The sequence below is a fragment of the Mauremys reevesii genome, linkage group 26 (assembly GCF_016161935.1).
Source record: "Mauremys reevesii isolate NIE-2019 linkage group 26, ASM1616193v1, whole genome shotgun sequence".
NCBI classification, from domain to species: Eukaryota; Metazoa; Chordata; order Testudines; family Geoemydidae; genus Mauremys; species Mauremys reevesii.
The window spans coordinates 1,484,824-1,511,465 of record NC_052648.1 but is presented as its reverse complement, the minus strand read 5'-3'; the positions used below and the strand labels follow the sequence as shown (position 1 = coordinate 1,511,465).

Sequence of the window (26,642 nt, the reverse complement as noted above, 5' to 3'; positions counted from 1 at the left end):
TTATAGGTATCAGAATTTTAACTAACTCAGTTTTTGGGTTTCCACATTTACTTGCTAGTTTGAAAAATTCTGTAGCTGGCAATGGGTCTCCCAGGCAAAGTTCTATTTATTAATGAACTGAGGATGAAGCAGGCAGCAAATATTACACAAGACAGTAACTAAAGTTTGACCATTTTTATGGTGTAATTCCAAACAAAATAGGTCTATATTAGAGAACACACGAGTTAATGAATTTAAATTAAAAAAAAATCAGCAAAAAAACCAACAAAAGTATTTAATTTAGGTCAGATTTAAATAAAATTAGTTTAATGTCACAATTAAAAAAAAATCACTATACAAAAGTTCACTAATGAAACAAGACACCAGCTCTTTAAAGAGGTGATCTCCAACTACTTATTCTCAAAACAAAAGATAAAATAAATTATATTTTCTAGCAAATAAAACCAATCCCATGAAGCTTTACAAAAGCAGACTGAGGAAATGCAAACAATTAAAAAAAACACTGCTCACAACAAAGTGAAGTGTATTAGTAGAAATAAGAACTTTGACACTGACATTCAGCGCTCACATCCCACGCTCCCACTCTCAGAAATCAGTGAAGTTTTCCCCTCAAAGGAGGATTGCGGAAAGGAACCCAAAATGCACTTCTGAAAGGGTGCCTGGCTGGGGAGACTCCACTGACTGAGCAGACTAATCCTGAATCTAGAAGAGGCTTCCCTCCTACCTTCTCTGCTCACAGAACTGTACACTCCTCCTCCTCCAGTTCTATACAATATAATCCATTCTTAAACTCGAGTGGATTCCACTGAGCATGGTGCAGTATCAACACTAGTAGGGGGCTCTGAGGCTGACCATCTGTAAACTCCTTAAGGACTATCTGCACTCAAAGTTACAATTGAACATTCAACAGGAAGATGTTGACAGTGTCCAATTTAGAACTGGAAACATTGACCAAAATGAGATGTAAAACTGGCCTACGATCTAGAGGATCAGAGCTGCTAGACTTCCCTTACTGAATCAGGAGGCATGTTCAGCAGACAGATGGCCCACACAAGATGAACCAATAAAAGTTCTGCAGACAAGCTGAGCTTTAGTGTCTCTGTTTAGGGGCAGCCTCACCTGTGACTTTGAGGACATACACTACAAGGAATATGTGGTTGTTGATCTGCAGCCCTTTATGAGACCACCTGATGGGAGTTTCGACTCTATGGTCATTCTATCTCACTCAGCTGTGGAGCTCTGCTTCCATTTTGTTCATAGCCAGGAATCTTTTTAAAGTAGAAATTAAATGGTTTCAGAAATTATGTAAAAGTCAGCTGCTGTATTTAATGGAACATATATTTCTCTTTTTGAAGAGGTTCAGCAGTTAAGATGCACTTTGATGATCAGAACCTGCTTACCAATTAAAGGGAAAGCCACAAGATCATTACCTCCACTATTCGCAAAAATGAGTAAAATCACCAATATTTAAACAAAATATTAAATATAATAAATTACTAAACAGGAAATTGTGATCTGACCTGCCTGCTGAAAGCCTGACAAAGAAGCGATACTCTGCATTGAATGCACAGGAGAGACTGTACATTGACTTTTAAAGCAAGTTCTATCAATCAGAAAAGCTGTGAAGAAAACATGGCGATATTTCCACAGAAAACCAATCTTAAGTAACCCAAAAGTATATCTGAACATCTCTGTGCACTAGCTTCCCAAGCAAAAGAGTTGCCTTAACAAAACTGCGCAAGACTCCAAACTCTCTCATGCATTCAAATGTTAAGTGGTATTTTCTTTGTCACTGAACTTCCTGGTGGGCAGTAGCAATAAAGTGGCAGCTCTCATTGAGAGATACTATAGTAGAATCATTCATAATTAGAGAACTTAAAACAAACAGTTATAGATATTTCTAACAGGTTTCAAAATGTAGTTTAATATCTATTTTAGTAAAAGTATTAGAACTAGTCACATAAGTTCTTATTTAAATGGCTCCCTAAAAAGACATGCTAGCTAGTACCAATTTAACTGTTACTTTTGTTGTGGCATTACATACCTTTCACTTACAACACAATTTAGAGTCAAGGTCACATACTACTAGTTCAAAGACCTTTTTGAATCTTGGCTAGAACACTACACCTATCTTTCCAAGTGCTGCATTTGGAAAGTCTGCAGAGCAAGCAGACCTAGCCTCAATGTTACAAATGAGATCATCTCACCAAACAGAGGGCACGTGGAGGCCACCCAGAAATGCCCCCTTTGAGTGAAATTTTAAAATACAAGTCTCAGTTTACACATGGTGAGAAGCGTTTTCTTAAAAACTTCTAGAATGGGACCAGGCCCACAACACCGCTCGTGCGGAAAGTTCTGCTGCCCAAGAGGAGGCTGCAGCTAGAATGGGGGCGTGTACTTGCCCCCGATGCGTCATGCCCCCTACAATTGGTTTTGAGACTAGAATGGACCAGTCAGAAAAGTGCATGTTTGCTACCACTGGGGTGAATGACCCCAGCAGAGAACCCTGGGTCCTGATTTTCCTAGTGTAGATGGATCAGAATTGGTTTGCACTGGTGTAGGTAATGGCCAGAAAGGCAAGGTAGTGCAGAATCAGACTCCTTTTCTCCTGGCTGTAGGCCACTAGAGGAGCTCTCTGTTACCTTTGCTGGGAACCGAGACACAGGACTGGAAATCAAAGCTGCAGGAGAGTCTCTTTGCAGCAGGAACGTGTGTGCGTGCGTGTACACAGCACCTAACCCAGTGGCGCCCCACAGATAATAATGGAAGCCGTGGTACCTTCTGGTCATTCCTTCCTGGTGCCCCAGGAGTGCCTTAGGAGAAGCACAAGCACAGAGCAAACAAGATCATTGCAACTCTGGGTCTGCAGCGAGGGTGGCATTGGGTCGGACTGAGTGCCTGCTAGCTGTGGGGCGGGGTTGCCTTTCATTCACATTTTGGCATAGTTAGGTCTATAATAAACCAAGATGGTGTAACTGAATATTTAATTTAGGGCTTGTCTACATGGCACACTAAAGCACTCTAGAGGGTGTGACTTGTAAAGCACGGTAACGTGCTGTGCAGGAGTTCAGTGTTGAAGCAGGATTCTATCAACGCGCACTAGGAACCTGTTAGAGCGTACCAGCAGGGTCTTCAAGGGACAGCTGGAGCACAAGCCGTTAGAGCGCTTTGTCGCACTGTGCGGACAAGTCCTTAGATGTTACTCTTCCTTCAATCCCTAAACAGAACAAACATTTACAATAAAAAAAAAAAAAGAAGAGTGCCGAGTTGTTTTTAAGGTACAGGGGCAGGGTAAGCTCTAGCATTGAGGTTCTGGGAAAAGAGACCCCTGTGGAAACAGTGGTCACTAGCAAAGCTTTTCGAACCGCTGTAAGTTTTATTTTATACACACATGAAACAATGTGTTTCGTAAAGGAGGTATATGGTTAATCTGAGCAAGGAAGGTGGTATTAAGAGCACAATAAAAATCATTTTTCAGAAATATTTGGTGCAGGTTGGGTGTCTCCCACATACAAAAAGCCATCTCCTCTTTGTACCTCAAGTACTCCCCAACATGAGAAATCAAAACCATGTACCCCTTCTGTTTGCAGCACTATTAAAGTCTTAACAGGAGTCCACACTAATGCACTGGTATTTTAGGACTGGCAAAAAAAGATTCAGTGCCCCTCTAAAACAATTATAAATGACTCCCCATCCCAAACAAGAACTGTTTAAAGCCCAAATAAGCTCAGTCTTCTATGCCAACTGCTTATAGCTATAATTTTACATTAAAACCTTTTTTTTTTTTTAAATCAGCAAATCTTTTAAACTAAGGACTTTAATCAGAAGATGGTATTCTCGATTCCCTGCACACAAACTCTGATTCCAGGTGTAAACCTTTCCATCTGCACTGTATTAGACTGCTCAATAGCTGTCACTTGATTTACAGATATCCTCTGTAGAAAACACAGCACACATTTTTCAGCCACTTCAGGAAATAAGTAGTTGCAGGTGGTTTAAAAGAAAGACTTGAAATCCTTTCTTGTTTCAGATGAAATTCACAGGAAGAGAAGAAGAATGTCACAGAATTGCTGGAAGTGGAATTAACTTTCATTCTGAAGTCTCTGATTCTTTTTCTGTGCATTTCAGACAGGCTGCTTCCCCAGTACTTCGTAGCGGGGAGTATTTTGGAAGTGCAACAGTGGTAGGAGTTTTGCTCAGCTTCAGTGTTCATGGCGACAATTGATTTTGCCTTCAGAATGCTCCAAACCATCAAGCATTTCTTCTATGATAGCCTGTAGTGCCCGGCCCAGCTGCTCTGCAGTATATGGTTTTCCCAGTGGAGGCACATGAACAAACGCAGACCTGCCATGGCTCTGGTATAAGGAAGTATAGTAAGTGAAATCACAGAGATATCTGTAATTAAAAAAAGTTTATTTAGTGAAAAGCAACAAGTACTGTGAGCAAACTGATACGAATAAAATGGAATGTGGGAAGCCCAGCACCAATGGCTTCTGCTAATTAGAACTGGAAAGCTGTTACAGAAGAATGGTTAAATTAATCCTGTATTGGTCTCAGTTATTGTCTCTGCAGCAGCCAAACAGGTTTCAGAGCTTCTCAGATCATTCTCATGCCAGCTGTTCTAAAGCACCAAACAACTTCTCCCCAGACAGGAAAAACATCATTTTTGTAGCTGCTTTACCTAAAGCCCGTCTCCTTAATATTCTTTATTAGGATAGTGGGAGGTCACAAGACCCAACTCTCCGCTGTCCTACACCATGCGTAGTTACTTACAGTTGTGCAGAGTGGATTACAATGGTATCAACTGAGACAGACACACATGGAAATAAGGCAGGCCCAAGAGGCATAGTTGATTGCTAACCTTCAATGTTACACTTTAGATCCAAGTAATAATTTCATAGAAAGGGTTAAAGCATTCCTCTGCTCTGCAGACAATCTGTTCCTAAGCATTTCTATGGTCTCAGAGTTCTACTTTAGACAACTGATAGACATGAGAAAAATTAGCACATTTCTAATTAAGGAAGACAATAGTGCCCGCAAGCGCTTCAGTCTAGTGTATTTATCTTGTCGACACTCCTGGGCGGCAGGGCTGTTATCCCCATCGTTCAGATGGGGAACCGTGGTACAGACAGCCTAAGGTCACGTGGGAAGCCTGTGGCAGAAGAGGGTACTGAACACAGATCTCACAAATTCCAGGCTAGGGCCCTACACTCCGGAGTCCAGACCATCCCTACCTTTGGAACACTTTTAAAGAGGGGGGGGGGGGGAAGAGAGGGGGAGAGAAAGCATGCAAACATTGAATTTATAGCTTTGCCTTCTGTAAGGAAAGCTGAAGTGGAAAATATCAAAATGCAGATAAAGATACAGCTGCAGATATTTCAGAAAGTCATTTCAAACAAGTATTTCAGAAGTTCTCTGAATATATTTTGTTAAAATGAAGGAGTTATTTTTGCTATTCTGGGAAAAAAAAGTCATGACAATGTTTAACAGTAAAGCAAAACCACATGATAGCTGTTTCTGCTGCAGCCAGATTGTATTTTTTGGTTTAACCCCTTTTCAGAAACTCTACTCCCACAATAAGAACACTGTGATCATTATCTAAGTGGCCTTCCAGGAAACACAAGGTAAGTGCCCCAATACATCCCACAGACATAAAAAACAGCGGTGATAAGAGCCTGTGGCTGCATGCAACTTGTCTGGCTACTACAACATTTTAATGCGTCTCAGTTCCAGCCCAGGGGCTGTGTGTGGTCTGTGAATGGTGGATAATTTTCTGGCATAAACCTAGTGGTAGCAACAACTGTTGCAAGATCTCCAGATAATGAAAAAGAAACTAACAAGAATGTTTAACACAACAATAGAAAACGAGTCCAGTTCCGATGCTTCAGATAAAAACTGTTCAAATGGAGTTACGGTTGAGAGCACATATCAGTATTTTACCCCAAATTAAAAACAGTGATGTTTCAATTATATACCTAGGAAATTCACAGTTAAGGTTAAAACTTAAAATGCAGACACATTCAGAAATGGAAATACAGTTACAATCTCTATCTTCTAGTGACACCATGCAATAACCACAGGCCTAGGAGTATGACATTTTCTCTTTATGGTCCCAGATAAAATTAAATTCATTTTAAAAGACAAATTAGGAGTTCTTTCCCCACCCCCACTCCCTGTGTGAAGGGATGGAAGCGCTGACCCCATTAAAAGTGAGAGGCCCAGGAACTCTGTCATCCCCATTAGTTTAGCACAAATGGAACGTACACCACTGATCACTATGATCCCATACCTGCCAGCATCCTTGGATATAGTAACCGTGACATCAAGTCCCAGTGTTGAGACTCTCCTGCAAACTGCATCCATGTCAATAATCGAATCGATGCATTCTGGGCCACCTTCTACACAACACTGAGAGCCTGGACAGAAACGGCAGTTGTCCAAGCCTTTGTATCCTACGTTATGCCCACATTTTTCCAAGGTTACGGTTGTGGCCATACCTGATACACCCACATGAACCACCAACTGCAAAGAAAAAAAAACAAAAATTAGAGCTAGCTAAAATTAGGGTGGTGGAAGGGAAGAGGAGAGAGGGAAGACAGTAACCCCGGGGTCATTCTAATGCTATGCTGATGGGGCCACATTAAAACCTAGAGAGTTCCAGTAGAACCTCAGAGTTGCAAATACCAGAGTTGCGAACTGACCAGTCAACCACACACTTCGTTTGAAACCGGAAGTATGTAATCAGGCCCCCAAATACAGTACTGGGCTAAATGTTAACTACTAAAGACAAAAACCAAAAACCCCAGAACATTTAAAAAAAAGATTTGACAAAGAAAGGAAACTGTTTCTGTGCTTGCTTCATTTAAATTAAAATGGTTAAAAGCAGCATTTGAAACTTTACTGTGCAGAAGAAAAAGTGGTATTAAGTCAATGTTCAGATGTAAACTTTTGAAAGAACCATAATGTTGTGTTCGGAGTTATGACAACCTCTGTTCACGAGGTGTTTGTAACTCTGAGGTTCTACCGTAGTTCATAAGCCAACGAAGGCTTGGGTCCAATGTGAAACAATTCCACTTGTGTCTGTCTAGCTCCTAGTGAGAGTTTTATTTCATGCCAGGCAAGAGGAAGGCTGGCATGAATGGCAGAATATGCTCAGGAGAAGCTTGCTCCTGGAAGAGCCAAGATGGCACAGATTAGTCCCGAGGTGCCTAGCCTTAGCCAGCCCTTTTCAATGCCAGCCCAGCAAGCGCATCTGATGGGTAGGGCTCTATTTTGAGGTGTAGAATTCTTCAAACAAAAGCGATGCTTTGGAAACGATGGACTATCCAAAGGCCTCTGTATTGACTTTATAAATGTTCTAGGTATCTTTATGGGCTGCCTAGTGATGGCATTCCTGGCTAAACGGGTAAGATATAGGAAGTTTCCTAAAGCAACAAAGTACTGGGGTGTAATTAATGAAAATTCCCAATGCTGAAACAGAGCAGGTGGTAACACTTGTGGCATTTCGTCTCCTGGGAAATAGCACTCCGACTGCTTTGAGTTGGTTCAAGGGCCTAACAGAGAAAGGACTTGGAGCTGTGCAGGATGTCAGCTCTGGCCTGGGCAAAGGGCCACAGACACTACTTGTGAACTGACGGGCATGAAGGTATGTCCAACAGAATCAAGTCCTGTGGGAGGACCGGCAGTATTTTAGAATTTACTAGGCCTTCCATGTGAAAGATGGGTGATCACCTGGTAGGGCAGGCATGCATATAACCGGTTTGTTTTTCAGATGTGTTTTCTCCAAAATGATTTCGTTCTGAACAAACAGTACTTGGCTTTATGAAAGCTGGCTAATCACTGGATAGCTTTGTCATTGCCCTTGAGAGAATGGAACTGCAAGCGATGAGCTGAAGTCAGATCTGTGGAGGTGATTAATGAATTGCAAGGATCTGCAGCCCAGGAGCAGATTGCAGGATTCCGCCCTGAGAACAGTGACGGCTTGAGACCAAAGCAGGCCACCCTCGAGGAGGCCATGTAGACATCAATGGTGCAGGGATTCGGGAACTGACACTACTAACCAGGACTCTAGTTATTTTAAGTTGCATAATTGTCCAAATTCACAAGTTTCTGTCAAAAGGAAAGATCTGTCATATCATCAACATTTTAATCATACATCAGAAGTTTGACTTTGCATTAGGAACATCAGCCCATGGTTGTAAGGATCCGTCAGTTTACTATCATCTGTTCCATCTTGCTTTGCATTTTACTCACTTGTGGACTGTGTTTTTTCCACAATGCGGGAATTAGTCTTTGTACTGTTTGGTATTCAACTGGGATTTCATATACATACAGATCCACACCATCTCCCAAGCCCAGCTTCTCCAGCTCCTAAGAACAGGAAAAAAAGGAAATATCAAGATATCAGACACTTATGCTGGAAAGTCTATTGCTGGGCCAGCCTTCGAGCGTGCTTTATGCTATCCTGCAGGAGAGAACTGAGCCTGGCTTCCTTGCCTCTGGATAGATAGGGATTGGAGACCTCATGGTGGTTCTCCTACCAAGTTATAGTGAGACAAAAGAAATGACATTTCTATTCCTCCTCTGCTGGCTATTTGTAGAAGTGACGCAGCATTCCCGAGCAAGCCTTGCACCTGCCCTGGGGAGAGGCTCTCTCCATAGCAGTTAGCTGGGCAGGGGGAAAGCAATCATAACTGGGCTCAAGGGACAGTGAGAAAAAGATTCTTTACATAAACCATATCAAAAATCCATGGATAGGACCTTTCATCATGCAGATTCTGACCTATGCAGAAAGTTAAATTCCTTAAACCTGGAAAGGTTGCAGAGTGCCTCGCATCAAAAAAATAATTTCATGTCTGTGCCATTTTTCTTAGCTATATTATTTTCAAGAATTTGTAATGACATCTTGCTTCTTTCAAGTTGTTTGTGTTATACATGGAAAGCACCACAGATAATTCTATTCACAGAATAAGTCTTTCTGGTCACCCTAGATAGGAAGAAAACTTGCATATTCTTTCATGCCTGCCTGCATGTAAAAAGGTCAGCAACTCTCATCTCTAGCTAAAAGTAGCAGCAGGCAGATTACCTTTTTGTTAATCTTTATAGGGAATTACAAAACTCCTCATATGGAAAATTGAAGCAGCATCAGCACAGATCACTCAATATATTTATGGGTTATTACTTTTACTTTGGCAGGATCAGAAATACAGCCCTAAACTCTAAAATGGAAAAGGAGTTTCATTTGATGGCTTTACCTATACTGTACCATCCAGCATATCTGTACTTAATTTTGCAACAGCGACTTTTAATTTCTGATTCAAATACTGCAATAAGTCACTTCCTCTTTTAAAAATAATGACTAAAAGAGTCCCCTCTATTTTAAATATTTGGACACTAAATGTATTTCAGCTGAACAAATATATAACATCACATTTTTTCCTACACAAAAGTGAAAGTGGCAGTTCTGTGGCATGCTTAACACTAGCTAAAATGATGCTGTGTTGAAGTAGAGACTGTTCCGTTAAAGAGAAGATAGCTAGCTAGGAAATATAGCCTGCTGCACTGGGAAGCAGTGTCCCGAGCCATCAGAGCAAGACAAACAGAAAACTTAGAGCATTGCGGCTAAATGCAACAGGAACTAGTTTCCCAGATGATTAAATTAAATATTATATAACACAAATGGGAAACTGGTCACTTTGTGTAGTAGGATTAGACGGCATAAATCCTTATGCAACAACAGAGAATATACCCTTTAGGAGCATTTAAAAATAAAATCTTGGAGCATAAGACACATGGAGCCACATGCTGACATTCAACACTTGAAGGAAACAATTATCATTTACTTTAGGATTTCAGGTATGTATCTTTCCCCCAGCCCACTAAGCGAGAGCTGTAACACACATCCCACGGGCGCCTAACCAATCAGTACACATACAAGTGTTGGTATGCATTAAATTTCCACCATCCCCCTCCCATAAGCATGAAGGGCTACATATGCCCCCCCCCATTCAACCAGTGGGTATGACAGCAATTAGTGGTGCTCCAAGGCAAACAGACAAGGTGTATGCCCATCCTCTTGGTATATCTGACTGCTCTATATGTATCCAGACCTGAGCCATGGGGACCACTTTAATTAATGTTTTGCTTGTACTTCTACAGCATCTTTCACTCAAGGGTCCCAGCACTTTACCAACTATTAATTCAGTCTCACAAACCCACCTGTGACATGTGGAAGGGAAGTAAGGTCCCCATTTTAGAGACTGAGAAACTCATGCAGCGATACGCAACCTTGGGCAATTCACTTAGCATGCTAAGTAGAATCCAATTCACTGGACAACTAGCAGAGTTTTAAAGACAAAGCCATCCTCCTCTGATCATCATCTGGATACTGAGTGGCCTGAAGGGATCTTGTCATGTTTGTCCCAACATTGTTTGGGACAATAGAGAACCCATAAAAACCAATATCCTGATTGCACTAACACTTTAATAACCCTATTGCTTTAACAGGTATTGTTTCAGAGGGCCCTGCTGTTTCAATAGATTTTGGTTTGATAGATTAAATAAAAGATTAGGATAAGTGAGTATTATGCCCATTTATTTTATCATTTAATGCATTGTAAATGTATCCCTTTTGACATGTTTATAAAAAGAATAAGCATCACTATTTGCACAGCTTTTGACTTGTTGCACTGAATTTTACACAGGTTTGCTTAAGACAGCTACACATTGTTTGTGTTGTGGGACGTATACATATTTTAAACAGGAATCTGAGCGGATGGTAGAGCTTGGAGTTCCCCAGAAGCTACAGTGAATATCCCTTTACTCATAAGTTAACATGTTCAAAAGCATTCTAACCCATGGTGGTTATTTAACTGTTTTTGAAATGCAAAGTTAGAATGTGACTTCACTGACTACTGTTGTGGTGTTCACTTCTCACCATATCAAACTTGTGCATTTTGGGTTGTGTGTGGGAGGGGTATTGGAGTTCAAATAAAAGTGGTTGCTTTGTGCTTATCTGGGCGCTACAAAAATGAATTGGTTTTTCCACATACAAAGTGTGTAATTCAAAAAAAAGACAACGTACTGAAATGAGTTTTAAAAAAGGAGTTCCATCTGCTGGCTATGGGATTAGTTTTAGGAGCATGCAGAAGGGTGTTTTCCATACTTCCGTAGGATTTGTAGGTTTACTGTAAATCAATGACATTATATATCCACAAACCCATATAGAATCAGCATTGTTGCTGAATTGGACAGCTGGCTAGAGTCCCATCTTCTGAATTTAGAGTATTTGGATTATAATTTTAGCCAAGATGAATAGCGCAGAATACAAACATGTATGCAGTCATAAAATTTTACAGAATTTATACCAGGGGTTCTCAGACTTTTGTACTGGTGACCCCTTTCACACAGAAAGCCTCTGAGTGCGACCCCCCTTACACATTAAAAACACTTCTGTATTTAACACCATTATAAATGCTGGAGGCAAAGCGGGGCTTGGGGTGGAGGCTGAGAGCTCGTGACCCCCCCCCTGTAATAACCTCACAACTCTCTGGGGGCCCCAACCCCCAGTTTGAGAACCCCCGATTTATACGCTCTGTGCAGCAAAATAAAGTGACTGCTTACTTTTTCTTTTTTTTTTGTAATATTTGAGATCCTTACTCATCTGCAAGGTGAAATAAATATTCTAAAATAAAACATTAAATTCAGTTGAATTTAATCTATTTATTCAAATGCAGGAATAGACGTTCTGCTGTAGTCAAAACTTTGTCCTACGACAATCTTAATCAGACAAACAGAAGCCAGACAGCAGACTAACTACATTCAGACACCAGAGACACACTAACCTTCCCAAATGCCCAGAGGCAGGGAGAAATATATATATATTTATTTATTTTTGAGTACCACACTACTTGGTTTGAAGCACAAAGACACTAAACCTGTGGGAGCAACCCAATGAGCCCCCCCCACCCCCCCCAAGAGCAGCTTAGCACATGGAGGCTTTAGTAGTTTGGGAGAGAGTAATATTGCACTATAATTTATGGCTACTTTTTGCAACATCCTAGTAATAACTGATTCTTCAAAGTTGCACACTTCATTGAATTCTTTATTCATGTATTATTAAGATGTCAGTATTAAAACTTGTACGTAAGTGCACAGGGTAACTACCCCCTCCACATGCTTAGTGAGCTACTAAAGGAAGAAAGACTGACTCTGGTTATTTTAAATATTGAGGCTTAGAAATACAGCCTTGATCATTTATCTCGGGGTATTATGAAAGTTGGAAACCCAGATAGGCAGGACAGCTACAGGGTGAAGTGCAACAACTGCTCATAAGCAACACTCACACTCATTCGTTATTTGTACTCCCAGCGTGTCTGTATCCATCTGTCATCTCTTGTCTTAGAGTCGGATTGTAAACTCCTGTGGGTCCTGTGTCTACACAGCGCCTAGCACCACAGGATCCTGGTCCATGACTAGGGCTCCAAGGTGCTATGGTAATACAAAGAATACAGTTTTATAACATAAGACATTCACGGAGTTGACAATCACTGGCTTTGCATCAAACAATACTCCAAAGGGCTGTAGGGATCTACTGCACCTCTTGCATGTCATTGCTTGCTTCTTCCTGTGTATACAATTGGTTAAGTGAGAGATCCGTGCTGACCGAAGACATACATTGGGAACTCTGATACTAAAACCGTCTCAATACAACGAGCAGAGAATTGGGGCTCTAGTCTGGTCTTAGTTATTTCCAAAGTGATACACAGAAGTGGCTCTATGCAAAACGTCCAGGACATTAGAAATCTGGGGAAAGGGATGGAAACGGATAATTTAGAGTTCCTCAGAGAAGGCTTGTCAGGTACACAAGAGCCTAGCAAGTTACTTTTTTCTAACCGTTAGTTGAAAACCTTGGAGAAGCTGAGTGTGCAAGTTCACGTTGCCCCCAAGCTTCTCATTACCTTGTGATTTGCACTTACTCTGCAGGTCACCACTGGCCTTGCTGACCCCAGCAGCATTACAGGGTCTTAGTATTACCTGGCTGAACAGGCCTTGAGCAGCTTCTCTGGTTTAGGAGGGACAAACGAGTTTTTCTTCGACACTAGGCCGGTAGGTCGTCTCTCCACTTGTTTCTTCTTTCAAACAAATATGTGGCCAGTGCAGGTAAAGGGGCCCCAGTTTGCTTTGGTGTGTTTTCTCCAATACCTCAATGGAGCATGGGATACTGAACCTGTCTCTTCTCGAGGGACTGTTCCCTCAAAGAGCAGGTGTTTACTAAACGTTTCCATTGGAGTTGGGTTTGGTTTTATTAAGGCAGATCAATGAGTTGTGTTCTCTTGATCTTGGCAACTGTGAAGTTCCTTTTGAAGCTCTTGTCCCCTTTCTAGAGTGTTCAGCGGCATCCAAAGCAAGGGCCAGGAAGGCAGAAGTCGCAGCACCAGCATGGATTCAGTACATTATTCTGAAGCTGTTCTATCTGGGTGAACTCCAGCAGTTCCTGTGTATTAACCAATTACGCCCTAGCAGAGGTGCTTTTCCGAGTTTGGTGCCATGAGGAGTGGGCACAGAACATTAACACTTACACTATTCACTAGAAGTGAGCTGCAGCTCACAAAAGCTCATGCTAAAATAAATTTGTTAGTCTTTAAGGTGCCACAAGTACTCCTGTACTTTTTGCGGATACAGACTAACACGGCTGCTACTCTGAAACTATTCATTATGTGAATCAAAAAGATGAGGGGGTTTGGAAGGAATCCTCATATCTGAAATCTGTATTGTTTCCAGTTCACCCAATATTTCAGTAAAGGGTGGAGTATGCAGGTAGTGCAGGGTTTCACCGTACACCCCAGAAGTTGCATTTATTTGGTAACATAATGTGCAGCCTACATATTGCAGTTTAAGACACTATCAAGTCGAAGTTAGGAGATGTTTTCCAAGGGGATTCATAAGGATAGAAAATAAAAGCGTGCTCTGGCTAGTTTCTTTTAAACCTTTGGGGGAAATTCTGCAAGTACCAGCTGGACCCCTGGCCAGAGGCTTCTTTGAGGTTAATTAGGGAAGGGGGAGAATGAATGTTTCAATGAAAGAAGAGAGAATAGTATTGTTTCAATACAGCTTGTACTGAAAATTCTCTCCAAACCCAGCATAAGGTCTTGCCTGTTTTCCAGCTCTCATAGTTGTAGGATTACTTTTATCTAGTCCTTTATAGTGGAAATTGTTCCATAGCTCAGCTACTGAACGCAGTATCTCCATCCATCTAGTTTACTCTATGGTCAATTGCCAAACACACTAGTTTGGCCTCTTTTCTCTCTTGCTCTTCTGCTGTCACTTCCGTTTTGATGCATTCCAGTCTTACCAGCAAGATTTCAGTCAGGTGCTTGCTCATATGCTATGTCAGACTTTAACAGTTTAGCCCAGAATGGGACTGGCTCATCAGAAGTGAAACCATCAATTCCAGAGCCCTCAAACCCCAAACATCCTGAGAACTGTAGGGAGGGAAACACACACAAGATTTGAAGCCTCTGAAAAAAGGAAGAGATTTACGTAAGCAAGCTCAAAAGCCGAGCTCCAAACCTATACTGTATGTTTGGTTTAGGAGCCTTACCACAGATTACACTGGGGAGCACTTTCAGAAGCTGTTAAGGGTCTCCTGAATCTGACTGACTTTCAGTAGGACTTAGGTGGCATCTTCATTTGGAAAAAGTCAGTGCTCATAACTCAAGTTAGCTACTTCAAGGAACAATCCTAGTGCAGACAACATAGTTTGTAGTTTGCATGAGTTCCCATGTGAGTTGAAGGGTAACTACCAGCTGCCTTAACAACGAGGAGTCCTTGTGGCACTTTAGAGACTAAGAAATTTACTTGGGCATAAGCTTATTTAGTCCACAAAAGCTTCTGCCCAAATAAATGTGTTAGTCTCTAAGGTGCCACAAGGACTCCTCGTTGTTTTTGCTGATACAGACTAACACGACTACCACTCTGAAACCGGTCTACAAGCTGCCTTGTCAGTACTGGGACTTTATCTTATTAACTGGAGTTAAGAATACACATCTTTCCCCTAATGACAAAGGTTTAGGCACTTTTGATAGTGTTACCCATTGCTCTTTAAATAACAAAAGGACAGACAGACAAGTCATCAGCATCCCAGAATTTTAGACTTAGGTCCTTCTTCCTCCTCCCCCACGCCCATCCCCCGCCAAGAATGAGGTGACCAGAGTATTTCTTTTGGAACACAATTACAAGTAGCGAGATACTTTGTACCACATCTGTTTTTATTGCTGATCCTGTATTTTGCATGGAAAGATCACTGACTTTTTAGGTCCTTAGATTTTCAAAAGTTGATACACAGTTAAAAACATCTATTCCTGTGCTTTTCTGCAGATGGGTATTCTTGCCAAGATCTTATACTGCTAACTCCAATTAGTGTCAGAGTAGGAGTTACATGTCAAGAAAATAACTTTCAACTCACTCACAGTCCAAGAGCTATTATTTTACTTGTCAGGAGTCCACGCTGTTGTTCTTACAACACCAACCTGCTCTCAAACAGACGGGTTACACATTTAAGGATTACTATACAAGAACATCTTTAGCAGTTTCACTCTCCAAATCCTTTTACTGTTTTAGTTCCTGACACTGCAATCAGAGCAATGAGGGCAGACTCTTGTGGAGGCTCCAGGCCTTATTCTCTAGGGTACTTTTAAATATATATCTATATATTTTGCTCCCCAAGTATAGTTGCAAACTCTTCCATTTTATGAAGTGTGTGCTTTTTAAAACAGCTGTTTTTCTAAGCACTCACACTTCTGTCACATTTGGGGCTAAGTCTAAAACATGCTTTGAATAAGACTGCTGGCCCAGACTTTCACGAGTGACTATCGATTCTGTGTGCCTGACTTGAAATTCCTTAAATGGGCAAGGGGGTGAGTGGTCACAGTATTCTTGAAATGAGGTCCATTTAGATGGTGCCTCTTGTGGGAAGCTAAACATTGTTAATTGCTTTTAAAATCATGGCCATTTGCAGAATGCAGGTAGCTTCCTGCTTAACCTTATCTGCAGACTGAATAGTGTCTATACAAGGAATTATTTTCAAACAGATTGGCTAAACCCATGTTTCAGTGGAGTCTAATACTCAAACCAATATTACTTTCAAAAAGTTCTGCACTTTGTAAAAAAAAAACAAACATTAATATCTCTGGAAACAAACCATTAATTTACACAGTCCACTCAAACAGCTTTGCCCCTAAAATTTGCAAAAATATACACAAAGTTAAAGATAAATTACTGAGATTATAAAATCCTATTTTCAATAATGCCTGGTAATTCATCTTAATCATTGAACATTTCTTGCAAGTTTTCAAGGGCAAAGCTGTGCTTGAGAAAACTGTAAACTGGGCCAGGTAAAGTGAATGAAGGATTATGTGTCAGCAAGGAGCAGGCTGGATACCTTAATTGTTTATTTCTACACTTAGAAACCCCAACATTAAAATGTCTGGATTCTTTTAAATGAAGACAGCAATATTGTTTGGGTCTTAGCCAAACTCTTTAATAAGGGGTTTTGAGTGAGCACTTTAGCATATAGGGCCCCCAGCAGGGAAGTGCTACTCTGACAGCTCTTATGACGCTCCAAACTCGACTTGGACTTTTTAGGCCAAGTCATTTTAGAGATGTGAGCCATAAAACCTTAGGAAAGTTTTCAAAGCTCCTTAACTTCACAACTCCTTTTCTGATCATTACCAAACATGCCAGAAAAATTCTAACCAGGGATGAGATGAAGCATGTAAAATTTCAGGAAGATCAGTTTCTTTGGGAAAACCTGGGTGGAGAAGCATTTGAAACATCTGGCCAGTAATAGGAAGCTAGTGTAAACATTAACTGTGAAGTTTATAGAGAGACTGCTTTATAATACAGCAGTATTTCCCCTATATTGTAACCTGACTGTCAACATTTAATGTCATCCTAGTTTCCCCCCCATCAGGGCTGTCGCTTCCTTTATTGGAGTTCTAGGCACATGGAGAACATTTACGCTTGTATGGATGGACAGACGGACACCGCGCCTCCCTGCGGCTGCCAAACAAGATTACTAACAGACCCAGAAAAGATAAGAGTCAGACCTGCTGGTCCATGAAAGTCTGAGCAAGAACAGTGATAAATCACTTGCTGTAGCTTTGAGGGCAAGTCTGATATTAAAGGTTTGCTGTATTGATTAGCGTCTGAAGCATGCAGACATTCGTTACTACAGACGGATGTTAAGTAATGTTTCATCACATCTTCTTTACACTAATCTACTTTCAAAATTGTAGGTATTTTACTTGGTGCATCAATGAAATAAGTAACTACATAATATTAAAGTAATACTGAAATAAGTCTGTCTTCTAACACACACCTAGGAATTCTCTCTAAGAGTAAGGAAAGATACTAGATGCTGAGTCTCAACAATTATGAGATGTGCCATACTGCACCTCTCACTCAACCCTACGTGTTAGACTGAATGCTCCAGGCCGTAACTTGCAGCTGGAAGCTTTTAAAGTCCAACTTCTCTGCTCTCTAGCTGCATTTCTATTAAATGTAATTTTACAAATTCACAACTAACATTTTACCAAATAGGGCACACACACTTCTATTCAATAATAAAAAATGTCCTTTGGCCCCCAGACAACTTATTATCTACAGCCTTGTATACCTGACAAATATAGAAAAAAACATGTTTGACCCATTCCCTGACCCCTCAACAATGGGGCTCTTTGTGAGCCTTTAATATCCTTATCAGGTCTGTCTAGACACGCTGACAGCAATTGTCCCTAGTAATGTCAAAACGCACTCTGACCCTTCTTCTCATCCTCCAGCTCAGCCAGAAACACTTCAATGGGATGGATCCAGGAGCCAATTAGCTTCACAGTCCATAGGGCACACCTGTGTCTAAGCTGATCTGCACATCTCTGTACAGAAAACAGACTATTTTATACCAGGGAGAAAGCCAGTATGTTTAAGTAAACAGGAAAGTGATGTCAATGACAGTTGTTTTTTTAAAGCGCCCTTGAATGAAACCTTGCCTTCACCTCTCACGCAAAGTGAGAAATTAAAAAAATCCAAAAAGTAAATGTTCATTCAAACAATTTAGTACAGAGTGTTCTATATACATGATCAGTCCTGTATTACACAGAAAGCAGGTTTTAAAATGAAGTCTCAAGACATTAAACAAAAAATACGCATTTTGAAAACAAAACAAACAAAAAAAAATCTCAGAGTCTAAGTTACTACTCTTCAAATGCATATGGTCTAGTGTCTAATTTCTGTCCTATAATCTTATTTATAGGATCAGCCTTTCCTTGTGCATACAAAAGCACAAAACAATTAAGTCTTAGCACTATTAAAATGCTGCAGTGACTAGTTTCAAGATATCCATATTTTACCGAACGTAAGCAATAGTTTAGCTTTCAAGACCAAGTGAACATATTAGAAAGTCACTGCATTCTGAGGGGAAAAAAATCATTTGTTTTCAACACACAAACATACCAAAAAAAAAAAAGATTGGATAGAAGAAAAACAGAATTTTATCCTCAGGATGCAGGATAATAAAAGATGTAATAAACGAGAACTAGCTTAGCCCTAAAGCTAGGGAGGATTTACAAAGATTGTTTAATTGATTTTTCTTCTATTAAAATGCAGATCACACTGTCTGGGATTCAGAAACTCAGACACATGTCTTTGTGTCCACTCAGCTCCATGAAGTCCCCTGTCTGAAACTCGCACAATGCCTAACTTGCATGTGTTCAAAGACATGCTGTTCCTTTTTTGTCTGGGCCTCTCAGGACTGGAATAGGGTTGGGAAATGCAAATCCCCTACACATTGGTTGAAAGTTTAAGTTTTTAGGATTTTTAGTCACAATCTACCACAAGTAATTAAAAAATCCTGTCAAAGAACAGGCTTACAGTATAGCCGGCACATGTACAGCTATAACTCAGCAGTGTGTGTGTAAAACTCAAAGGATAATTTTAAATATTCAGAATAAGTTTAATCTACATTAAAAAGATTCTCTAATAAAAATGTACATGATTACTCTGCCTATCAACAATGGAACTGATCAAAATCACCAGTGCCTTAAACTGAGGGAGAGTCTCTTCCCTTAACCCAGATTATGTATTTACTTTTACTACAAGCCACAGAACAGTGGCCACCAATTCTGTTCTCTCTCATGTCAGATCCCCATTACTCAGCTTCTGCCCCCCATAACAAGCTAACTTTATTAGGGATAATTCTTTATGCCAACGATAAATGGACAAGGACCAGTCAGCCCTACTATCTAACATCAAATTATAGTAACTGCAGTTTTTCTACCTTTTCTACAATCTGAAGTTGAGTGAATCCTCTCTCAGAAGTACATCCAGCCACAACAGTCAAGGAACCAAAGGTCTGATCTCCTTATAACAGTGCAGAGCATCCGACATCTGGCCAGCCCTCCATTAGTTGGCTACAATTGATTTTAGTTTGTGATTTAATTTAAAAGCATTCTGAAGAATACATTAGTCCCAGAACACTCAGGTGAATGGGGACTTGGTGAGAAAAACAGGTCTAATTCCTTGGGCAAAGGAATCCCTGAGATGTATCCCTAACTTCCACTTGACTTGTCAACTGTCTCCAATAACAAAGAATTTGGATAATGCAGTAGTACTGTCACAAATTAACGCTGTTATGGGATACTGCAAAACATGCAGAAATAACTTAATTCACCGTTAGCGAGAGTTTGATTTCTTGCTGACATCTAGTGTGAATATATCAGCATTGTAAGAGTACACAGTGAGATGAGTGTAAGAACACATGCTTATGAAGATATGCAGACCATGAATGGCATAAGTGTTCTACCTAATGACTTGATCTGAGAGCAGTTTGTGCCTCATCAATAAATAGCAGAGCTTTAAAAACCACTCTCATTCTGTACCTTTCTCCAAAGGGAAGTTACATCTTATCCTCATTCACAATGGGAAAAAAAAACAGAGAGGTTAGGTGATTTGCCCAAGGCCATTATTCATGGCAGAACTCATGCATTTCTTAAACCAAAACCTGTGCTCACTCCATTGCACACTGCAACCACCAAGGAAGATTTCAGGTTATTTTTGAGGAATTATAAAAATCTACCTCTTTCCCCTCTGTGGGGGAAGATAACAGGAAAACTTCTACAATGTTCATAGAGTTATCCTGGGAATTCTTTGTTTTGCTTAACTATATTAACTCAGCCTTGTAAAATCTGACTTGTCCAGAACACATTATTTTTTGATGAGTGATCATGCGGGTGGGTGGACGGGCCTCAACTGATACATTTCAGGAACAATTTCTGCAAGGCTCTATAACAGAGTCGCAAATTCTAACTTTTTTTTTTAAAAAGGGGACACATTAGCACAGCACTTTATTTGAACATGCCACATGTGTTTTCATTTGTGTTGTTACCTGAACTGCAATCCAGCTGGCGTTAACAGCATGTTCTCCAAATGGGCCAAACCCTGAAATAGAAATAAAGAGTTAGTGATAAAATCATTACCGCAGGCTTGACTGGACACAGAGATGCAAACTGATCTGCGCTTTTCTGTTTTAAATGTGCCCATGGCAAACTACTTATGGACACTACAATGATTTCTTTGAATACCAAATTCTTGCTCTTTTACAACCAAGTACTCAAATCCTTTCCATCATCCAAAAGTATGCGACTTACATAATATAATATCCAAAATAGACAAAATATTAAAGATTCCAATTCAATAGGTTGTCTAAATAAAGACTCCCTCCCTCTTCTGACATGGTCTGAGGAAAAAAACCAAAACAAAAACCTAACAAAATTACAAACTTTCTGTTCTTCGTTCCCAGTTGAAATCATCCCGTCCGACAACAAAGCCCTCTACAATATATATAAGCAAATTAGTAGGTCTGCTAAGTGTATCTCCTGTCCATTAAGCAAGTCTTAATTAAGATTTCCATTATTATTGTTATATTTTAACAGGAAACTAAACAGAATACTGCTGATGGTCCCTGCACAAATAAGCACCAAAGGTTATGATAGTTCTATGCAAAATACTTGCAGGGAGCCTAAATTTTCTAATGAATAACTTATGGTTAACTAGTAACCCACAATAGTTTTTACTGAGCAAGCATTTCTTCACTCTTATACCACCACAAAAGTTAGGCAATTCAAGCTGCATACAAAGTTATACCACTATAGTTTAAATTAACTTTCAGAATTGATTTGTGATCCTAGAGTGCTTGTGAAAACACACAAGAAGTCTTGTTCAGCTAAAGGAAATGCCATAGGGGTATAAAGAACGTTGTCATTATTATGATAGTATTCAGTTTGCTGTGAATAGGTTTCAGGTTATATTGTATACAGCTATACTAGTAATTAGCTCTCTGAGCTCAAACAGAAATTCTATTAAAAAAAAAAACAACAAAAAACCCAAAACACCCATGTATAATCTAACCAGTGTCAAACTGAAATTTCAGGCTATGGCTACACTTAGCGCTGCTGCAGGAGCGCTCCCACGGCAGCGCTTTGAAGCGCGAGTGTGGTCAGAGCGCCAGCGCTGGGAGAGAGCTCTCCCAGCGCTGTCCGTACTCCACCTCCCTATGGGGATTAATGTACAGCGCTGGGGCTCTGGTCACACTGACGCTTTGCAGCACCGCAACTTGCAGCGCTGGAGGGGGTGTTTTTTCACACCCTGCTGCAGTGCTGCAAATCTGCAAGTGTAGCCATGGCCTCAGTTCTTAAAATCTTGTTAAGCTTTCCACAAGACTGACATGAAGGTGTCCTATTCGTGCAGGCCTAACCTCCATAAGATAAAGGTTATCCGACACAGTAGCATACCAGCAAATAGTGAAAAGCAGCACAGTGCTGACAAATCATTTCATTAGTCAACTCAATGACACTCAAAGAAACTACTATCCAAAGATGACCAGAAACAGTTCATAATCCAGACTGTTGCATTTCTTGAGTTCTGTAACAAGTCCAGCTCAAACCAAATTCCCTGCTCAGTGGCAATTCTAGAGGTGCTCGCAGTGTAGCTTAACGCTCTTGATTCTGTGTCTGTTGCCCACACATGCCACGCTGGCCCTTTGCTCTTCTGAGCCACTATACAAGGTGTATGGGGATTCCTTCTCTTGTCCTATGTCCTTTATGGAAGATAACTCAACTGAGCATGTCCAGGACTTCTCTGACATCCACACTGAAGAGGCCTCCTCCAAGGCTAATTAGCACTGAAACAGCTGCCACCAGCTGCAAAGATCTTTATGGGATTCTGTCTTTAAACAGTTCTAAAAAAATAAAAAAGTACACACACACACACACACACACCCCCTGCGGAGTACATATCGCCAACAGAAGGAGGCGGAAGCAATATAATTTCCCAGACTTTAAAAAAAAAAAAGAGTTTAAAAAGTGAACATGACAGCTGTACACAGATTACCCCAGTGGTAAACATGGGTCTAAGGCAAGTTAACATCTGACTGTCAAAACGGGACTCCACAGATGTGTAAGACCAAAGCAGAAAGTGCTGCAAGATGTGGAAACTTTACCAACAAAACTTTTCTTTTTAGGCCTTTGATCAAGGAGTCGATGAGTGGTGGATGCTGACACTTTGCTGCATACACTGACTCGGCTGACAAAGCCAGAACTGCCACCTTCCTAGATCTCTGTAAAGATACCTTGTAGAAACACATAACTCCAATTCAAATCACTCCAGTGCATCAACAAAACCCCTTACCACCTCCCCAAGGCAAACAATCTCAACTTCAGCTGCACAGGGAGCACTGAATAGTTTCATCGAGTTCCCCATTTGTCACAGAGCTGCCTTCCCCACAAACCAAGCTACCCTCCCCTTTGTAACTTAGGGAAAGGCTCTGACAAGCTCTCTCCTGCTATGTAAGGGCCTTTCATTCCTTCGCTTGCTTCCTCACTTCCACTTTACTCTCCTAGGCACAGTTATTTCAGTAACACTTTTGGTTTCATTTCCCCAGGGGACTGCATGCCTGGGTGTAAATGTCTCTTCACACCCACCAGGTTTCCAGGACTCCCCATGCCGCTTTGGGTGAATTTACTTGTAATTCACAAGATTATTCTCCCTGCTCCCCGAACCTGCGGCAAGACCTTGAGCAGGAAGCCCAGGCTGGAAAAGCGAGGGCCACCCCCCAAATAAGAAAGCGGCAGGACTGGACTGCACAGCCGGCCTCCCACCCTCCAGTGGAGAGCCCACTGTGCCCTAGGCTCCCCCCACACTCCCAAAGCCCCCACACCTCACCTCAGCCCCCCAGCTCCACCAACCCCCAGGCTCCCCTCAGCCCCCAGGCTCCCCACCTCCCCTCAGCCCCCCAGGCTCCCCCCCCACCTCCCCTCAGCCCTACAGGCTCTCCCCCCCACACACCCACCAACCCCCAGGCTCCCCCACACACACCCACCAACCCCAGGCTCACCCCACCCCCACCAACCCCCTCAGCCCCACCAACCCCAGGCTCACCCCCACCCCCACCCCCAGGCTCACCCCCAGAGCTCCCCACCTCCCCCCACCGCGAACCGGGCGGGAGAAGCACTGCACCTGCCCCACCGCTTACCCGTCACCACCACCGGCCGCCGGGGAAGCTCCATCTCGGCTCCGTCCCTGCCCGCGGCCGCCCGGAGAGTGACTGGGAGCCGCCCCCACGCCCCGCCCCCCACGTGACCACGCCCGCCGCTCGCAGCCGCCCAGGGGCATAGAGCGGGCCGCCCAGGGGCAGAACGGCCCTAGCCGGACACTTCCGTCAGGTCTGGGATTACACACCGGAAGCTGCTCTTTATGCTCCCCGCCGCCGGCGGACTATAGGTCACGTGTCCTCGCGTGCTCTCCGGTAGCGGAGCGTCCCTGCCTCGGACCCAGGGCCCTTCGAGCTGAGCCCCCGGGGCCCGAACTGACCCCCCCCGTTCTGCCCAATGCCCAGCCCCCCTCCTCTCTGTAGCCCCCAGGGCCCAGCCCCCCCTCTTCTCTAGCCCCCAGGGCCCAGCCCCCCTTCTTCTCTGTAGCCCCCAGGGCCGAGCCCCCCCCTCTCTGTAGCCCCCAGGGCCCAGCCCCCCTTCTTCTCTATAGCCCCGAAGGCCGAGCCCCCCCTTCTCTATAGCCCCCAGGGCCGAGGCCCCCTCCAGCCCCAGGGCCCAGCCCCTCCTCTCTGTAGCCCCAGGGCCCAGCCCCCTCTTCTCTATAGCCCCAGGGCCGAGCCCCCTCTGTAGCCCCCAGGGCCCAGCCCCCCTTCTTCTCTATCGCCCCTACGGCCGAGCCCCCCCTTCTCTATAGCCCCCACGGCCGAGCCCCGCCCTCCCCTCTCCAGCCCCCAGGGCCGAGCCCCCCGCCCTCCCTAGGACATCTGGTCACCCTCCCCTCCCCTCTCCAGCCCCCAGGGCCGAGACACCCTGCACAGCCTGATTCCACACTCAGCCCTATGGCCCTAGCAGGTTAAGATAGCCCCCTCCTGATTTCAGCGTTGGCCCAGGCACACCTTGCGATGTGCTCTTCCAATGGACTTGAACCTTTGAGCTTCTCGTGATGAAATCCCACACGGGCCTTGTGAATGAATTTGGACTCTCTTGCTTTTCCTACTAACTGGAATGCTGATAAGCTGTGGTACAGAGTGCACTGGTAACTTCACTGCATGTTCCCCTCACTCTTCCAGTACCTTTAGTTTAACAACATCTTACCGCTAGCAATTGCATAACTAAGAATTTAACAAGGAAGGCACTAAAAATGCTGCTTTGAGCTGCTATTTGATTTCCATACACGCCAGGGAGTTTGAAAACAGCCAGTTACTGGAATCCAAGGATTTGTCTTGGCTATAAAGGATGAAACATAACCTGAACCAGCAGAAAGGTCTGTATACATACACCAAACCAACCCATGTAATGGAGTTGAGTGTTGGTTGGGGTGATCACTAGCAAGGTTGGATATTCTCATCAGACCCATTTTTGCTTTGTTCTGAGCTTCCCCTTCCTCACCCCTGTACTAGAATCTGGGAATTACAGTAACAATAGGGTCTGCTATTACTGCTGTGTAGGGTGACTAGATGTCCCAATTTTATAGGGACAGTCCTGATTTTGGGGTCTTTTTCTTATATAGGTTCCTATTACTCCCCACCCTGTGTCCCGATTTTTCACATTTGCTGTCTGGTCACCATACTGCTGTGCTATATGATGTGACACCACCTAGTCATTGATTGCATTTGGAGGTAAATTCTTCAATATTTATCCATCTGTTTGTGCTCAAGTTCAGTTTTTGTCACCATAAGGACATTACCATGGTCACAACTTTTAGGAAGAAATACAAACTGTCTCTGTCCAAGCAATCCAGGGAATTTTAAGTCCTGAATTAGTTAGTTGGCTAAATGCTAAGTCCCTTTCTTTACAATTAAAGGGAAACATGATCAGTCTTATTAGGAGAGGGGAATAAACCATCATAAGCCATGTAAAATGCACCCACATATCACACTGATAGCCCTGGATATGCCTTTCTCAGCCTACTCTAAGCCACGTTCCAAAGTCCACACTGTAAAGCCAAGTCATCCCCTCAGGGTGTTACCTTTATTAACAAAGAATTTAATAAAGTTCACCTCAAACATTTACCTAGACTTGCCTGTTGGTGGGGGATCTTACATCAGGACTGCTTTGCTCACATACTAAACCTTCTCTTTGAAAGAAAAAAAAGTGTCACTCTTACCTCCCTTATATGCTATTGGGAAGTGAACCACCTGCCTCAGTGAGTCAGTACAGCCCACTTAACCCTTTAGCTGCAGGATCAACACCTGGAAACCAGGTGGGGTGTTTTGGGTGAACCATCCTGTTGGGTTCTGGGAAGTGGGTGGGCAGAAGCCCACTCATGGCTAAAGGACCCTCCCCTAGCCTACTGGGAGGATCCACTGAGCCTGGGACTCAAATACAGGGGACAACAAAAGAAAAAAGGACAGGTGTGAGGGTCAAAGGGTCAAAAGTAGGGAACCTGAAGGGGACACCCAGAGAACCCTGGACAGTGCCCACTGAACATGTCAAGGGAGCCAGCGGATGCTGTCCAGAGGAACTCTGCGTGGATACATGAGCGGAGAGAGGATCGGAAATAGGTCCCACAGTCACAGAGCAGCCTCTCAGTCAACATCCTCTCCCTGGTGTTCTAGATGGCCACTTTGGCCATTGCTAGGAGGCGGTTGACGAGGAGGTCCCGTGACTTTGTGGGGCCATGGATGGGGTGTGCATATATGAGAAGGTGGGGCAAGAAGTGCAGCCAAAAACGCAAAAGTAAGTCCAGGAGGAGCTGGAAAAGGGGCTGCAACCTGGTGCACTCAAGGTAGGCGTGTGCTAGGGTCTCCCTCACTGCAAAAGGGGCAGGCATCGGGGACAGGTGAACCATGCCAGCCAGTTATAGCAGCCTAGCCATGAGTATAATAAAATAAACCTCAATGGAGATACGGTTTAATGTAATAATGGCATTTCATGCTGACTAGCTTTGCAGGCTACGTCTGGTTCTTGCCAAAGTCCAATGTAATCTTTTTTGGTTGCTACAGTGAAAGTTTCATGGTGGAGCAGTGGGAAACAGCTTTGGCTAACCATGGAGCTGCTCACCCCCCTTCTCTCTCCAGGTCAGCTTGCTTCAATCTT

The 26,642-nt window shown here is 42.7% G+C and overlaps 1 protein-coding gene across 4 annotated transcripts; it reads right to left on the bottom strand.

The window, feature by feature from the left end:
* Positions 1-25,635, bottom strand: PGPEP1 (pyroglutamyl-peptidase I). 4 transcript variants are annotated; one of them, XM_039515624.1, is made up of 6 exons: positions 25,617-25,635; positions 20,441-20,493; positions 12,345-12,489; positions 8,254-8,370; positions 6,290-6,522; positions 1-4,395 (listed from the first exon to the last, which is right to left on the bottom strand). In XM_039515624.1, exons 3-6 carry the CDS (start codon positions 12,348-12,350, stop codon positions 4,203-4,205), a joined length of 549 nt encoding a protein of 182 aa, XP_039371558.1. In that variant the 5' UTR covers positions 12,351-12,489; positions 20,441-20,493; positions 25,617-25,635; the 3' UTR covers positions 1-4,202. The 4 variants fall into 4 exon arrangements, with proteins under 4 accessions (XP_039371558.1, XP_039371556.1, XP_039371555.1 ...); XM_039515622.1 differs by lacking the exon at positions 25,617-25,635 and adding an exon at positions 23,585-23,657; XM_039515621.1 differs by lacking the exons at positions 12,345-12,489; positions 25,617-25,635 and adding an exon at positions 23,585-23,714.
* Positions 25,636-26,642: the final 1,007 nt, after the last annotated feature.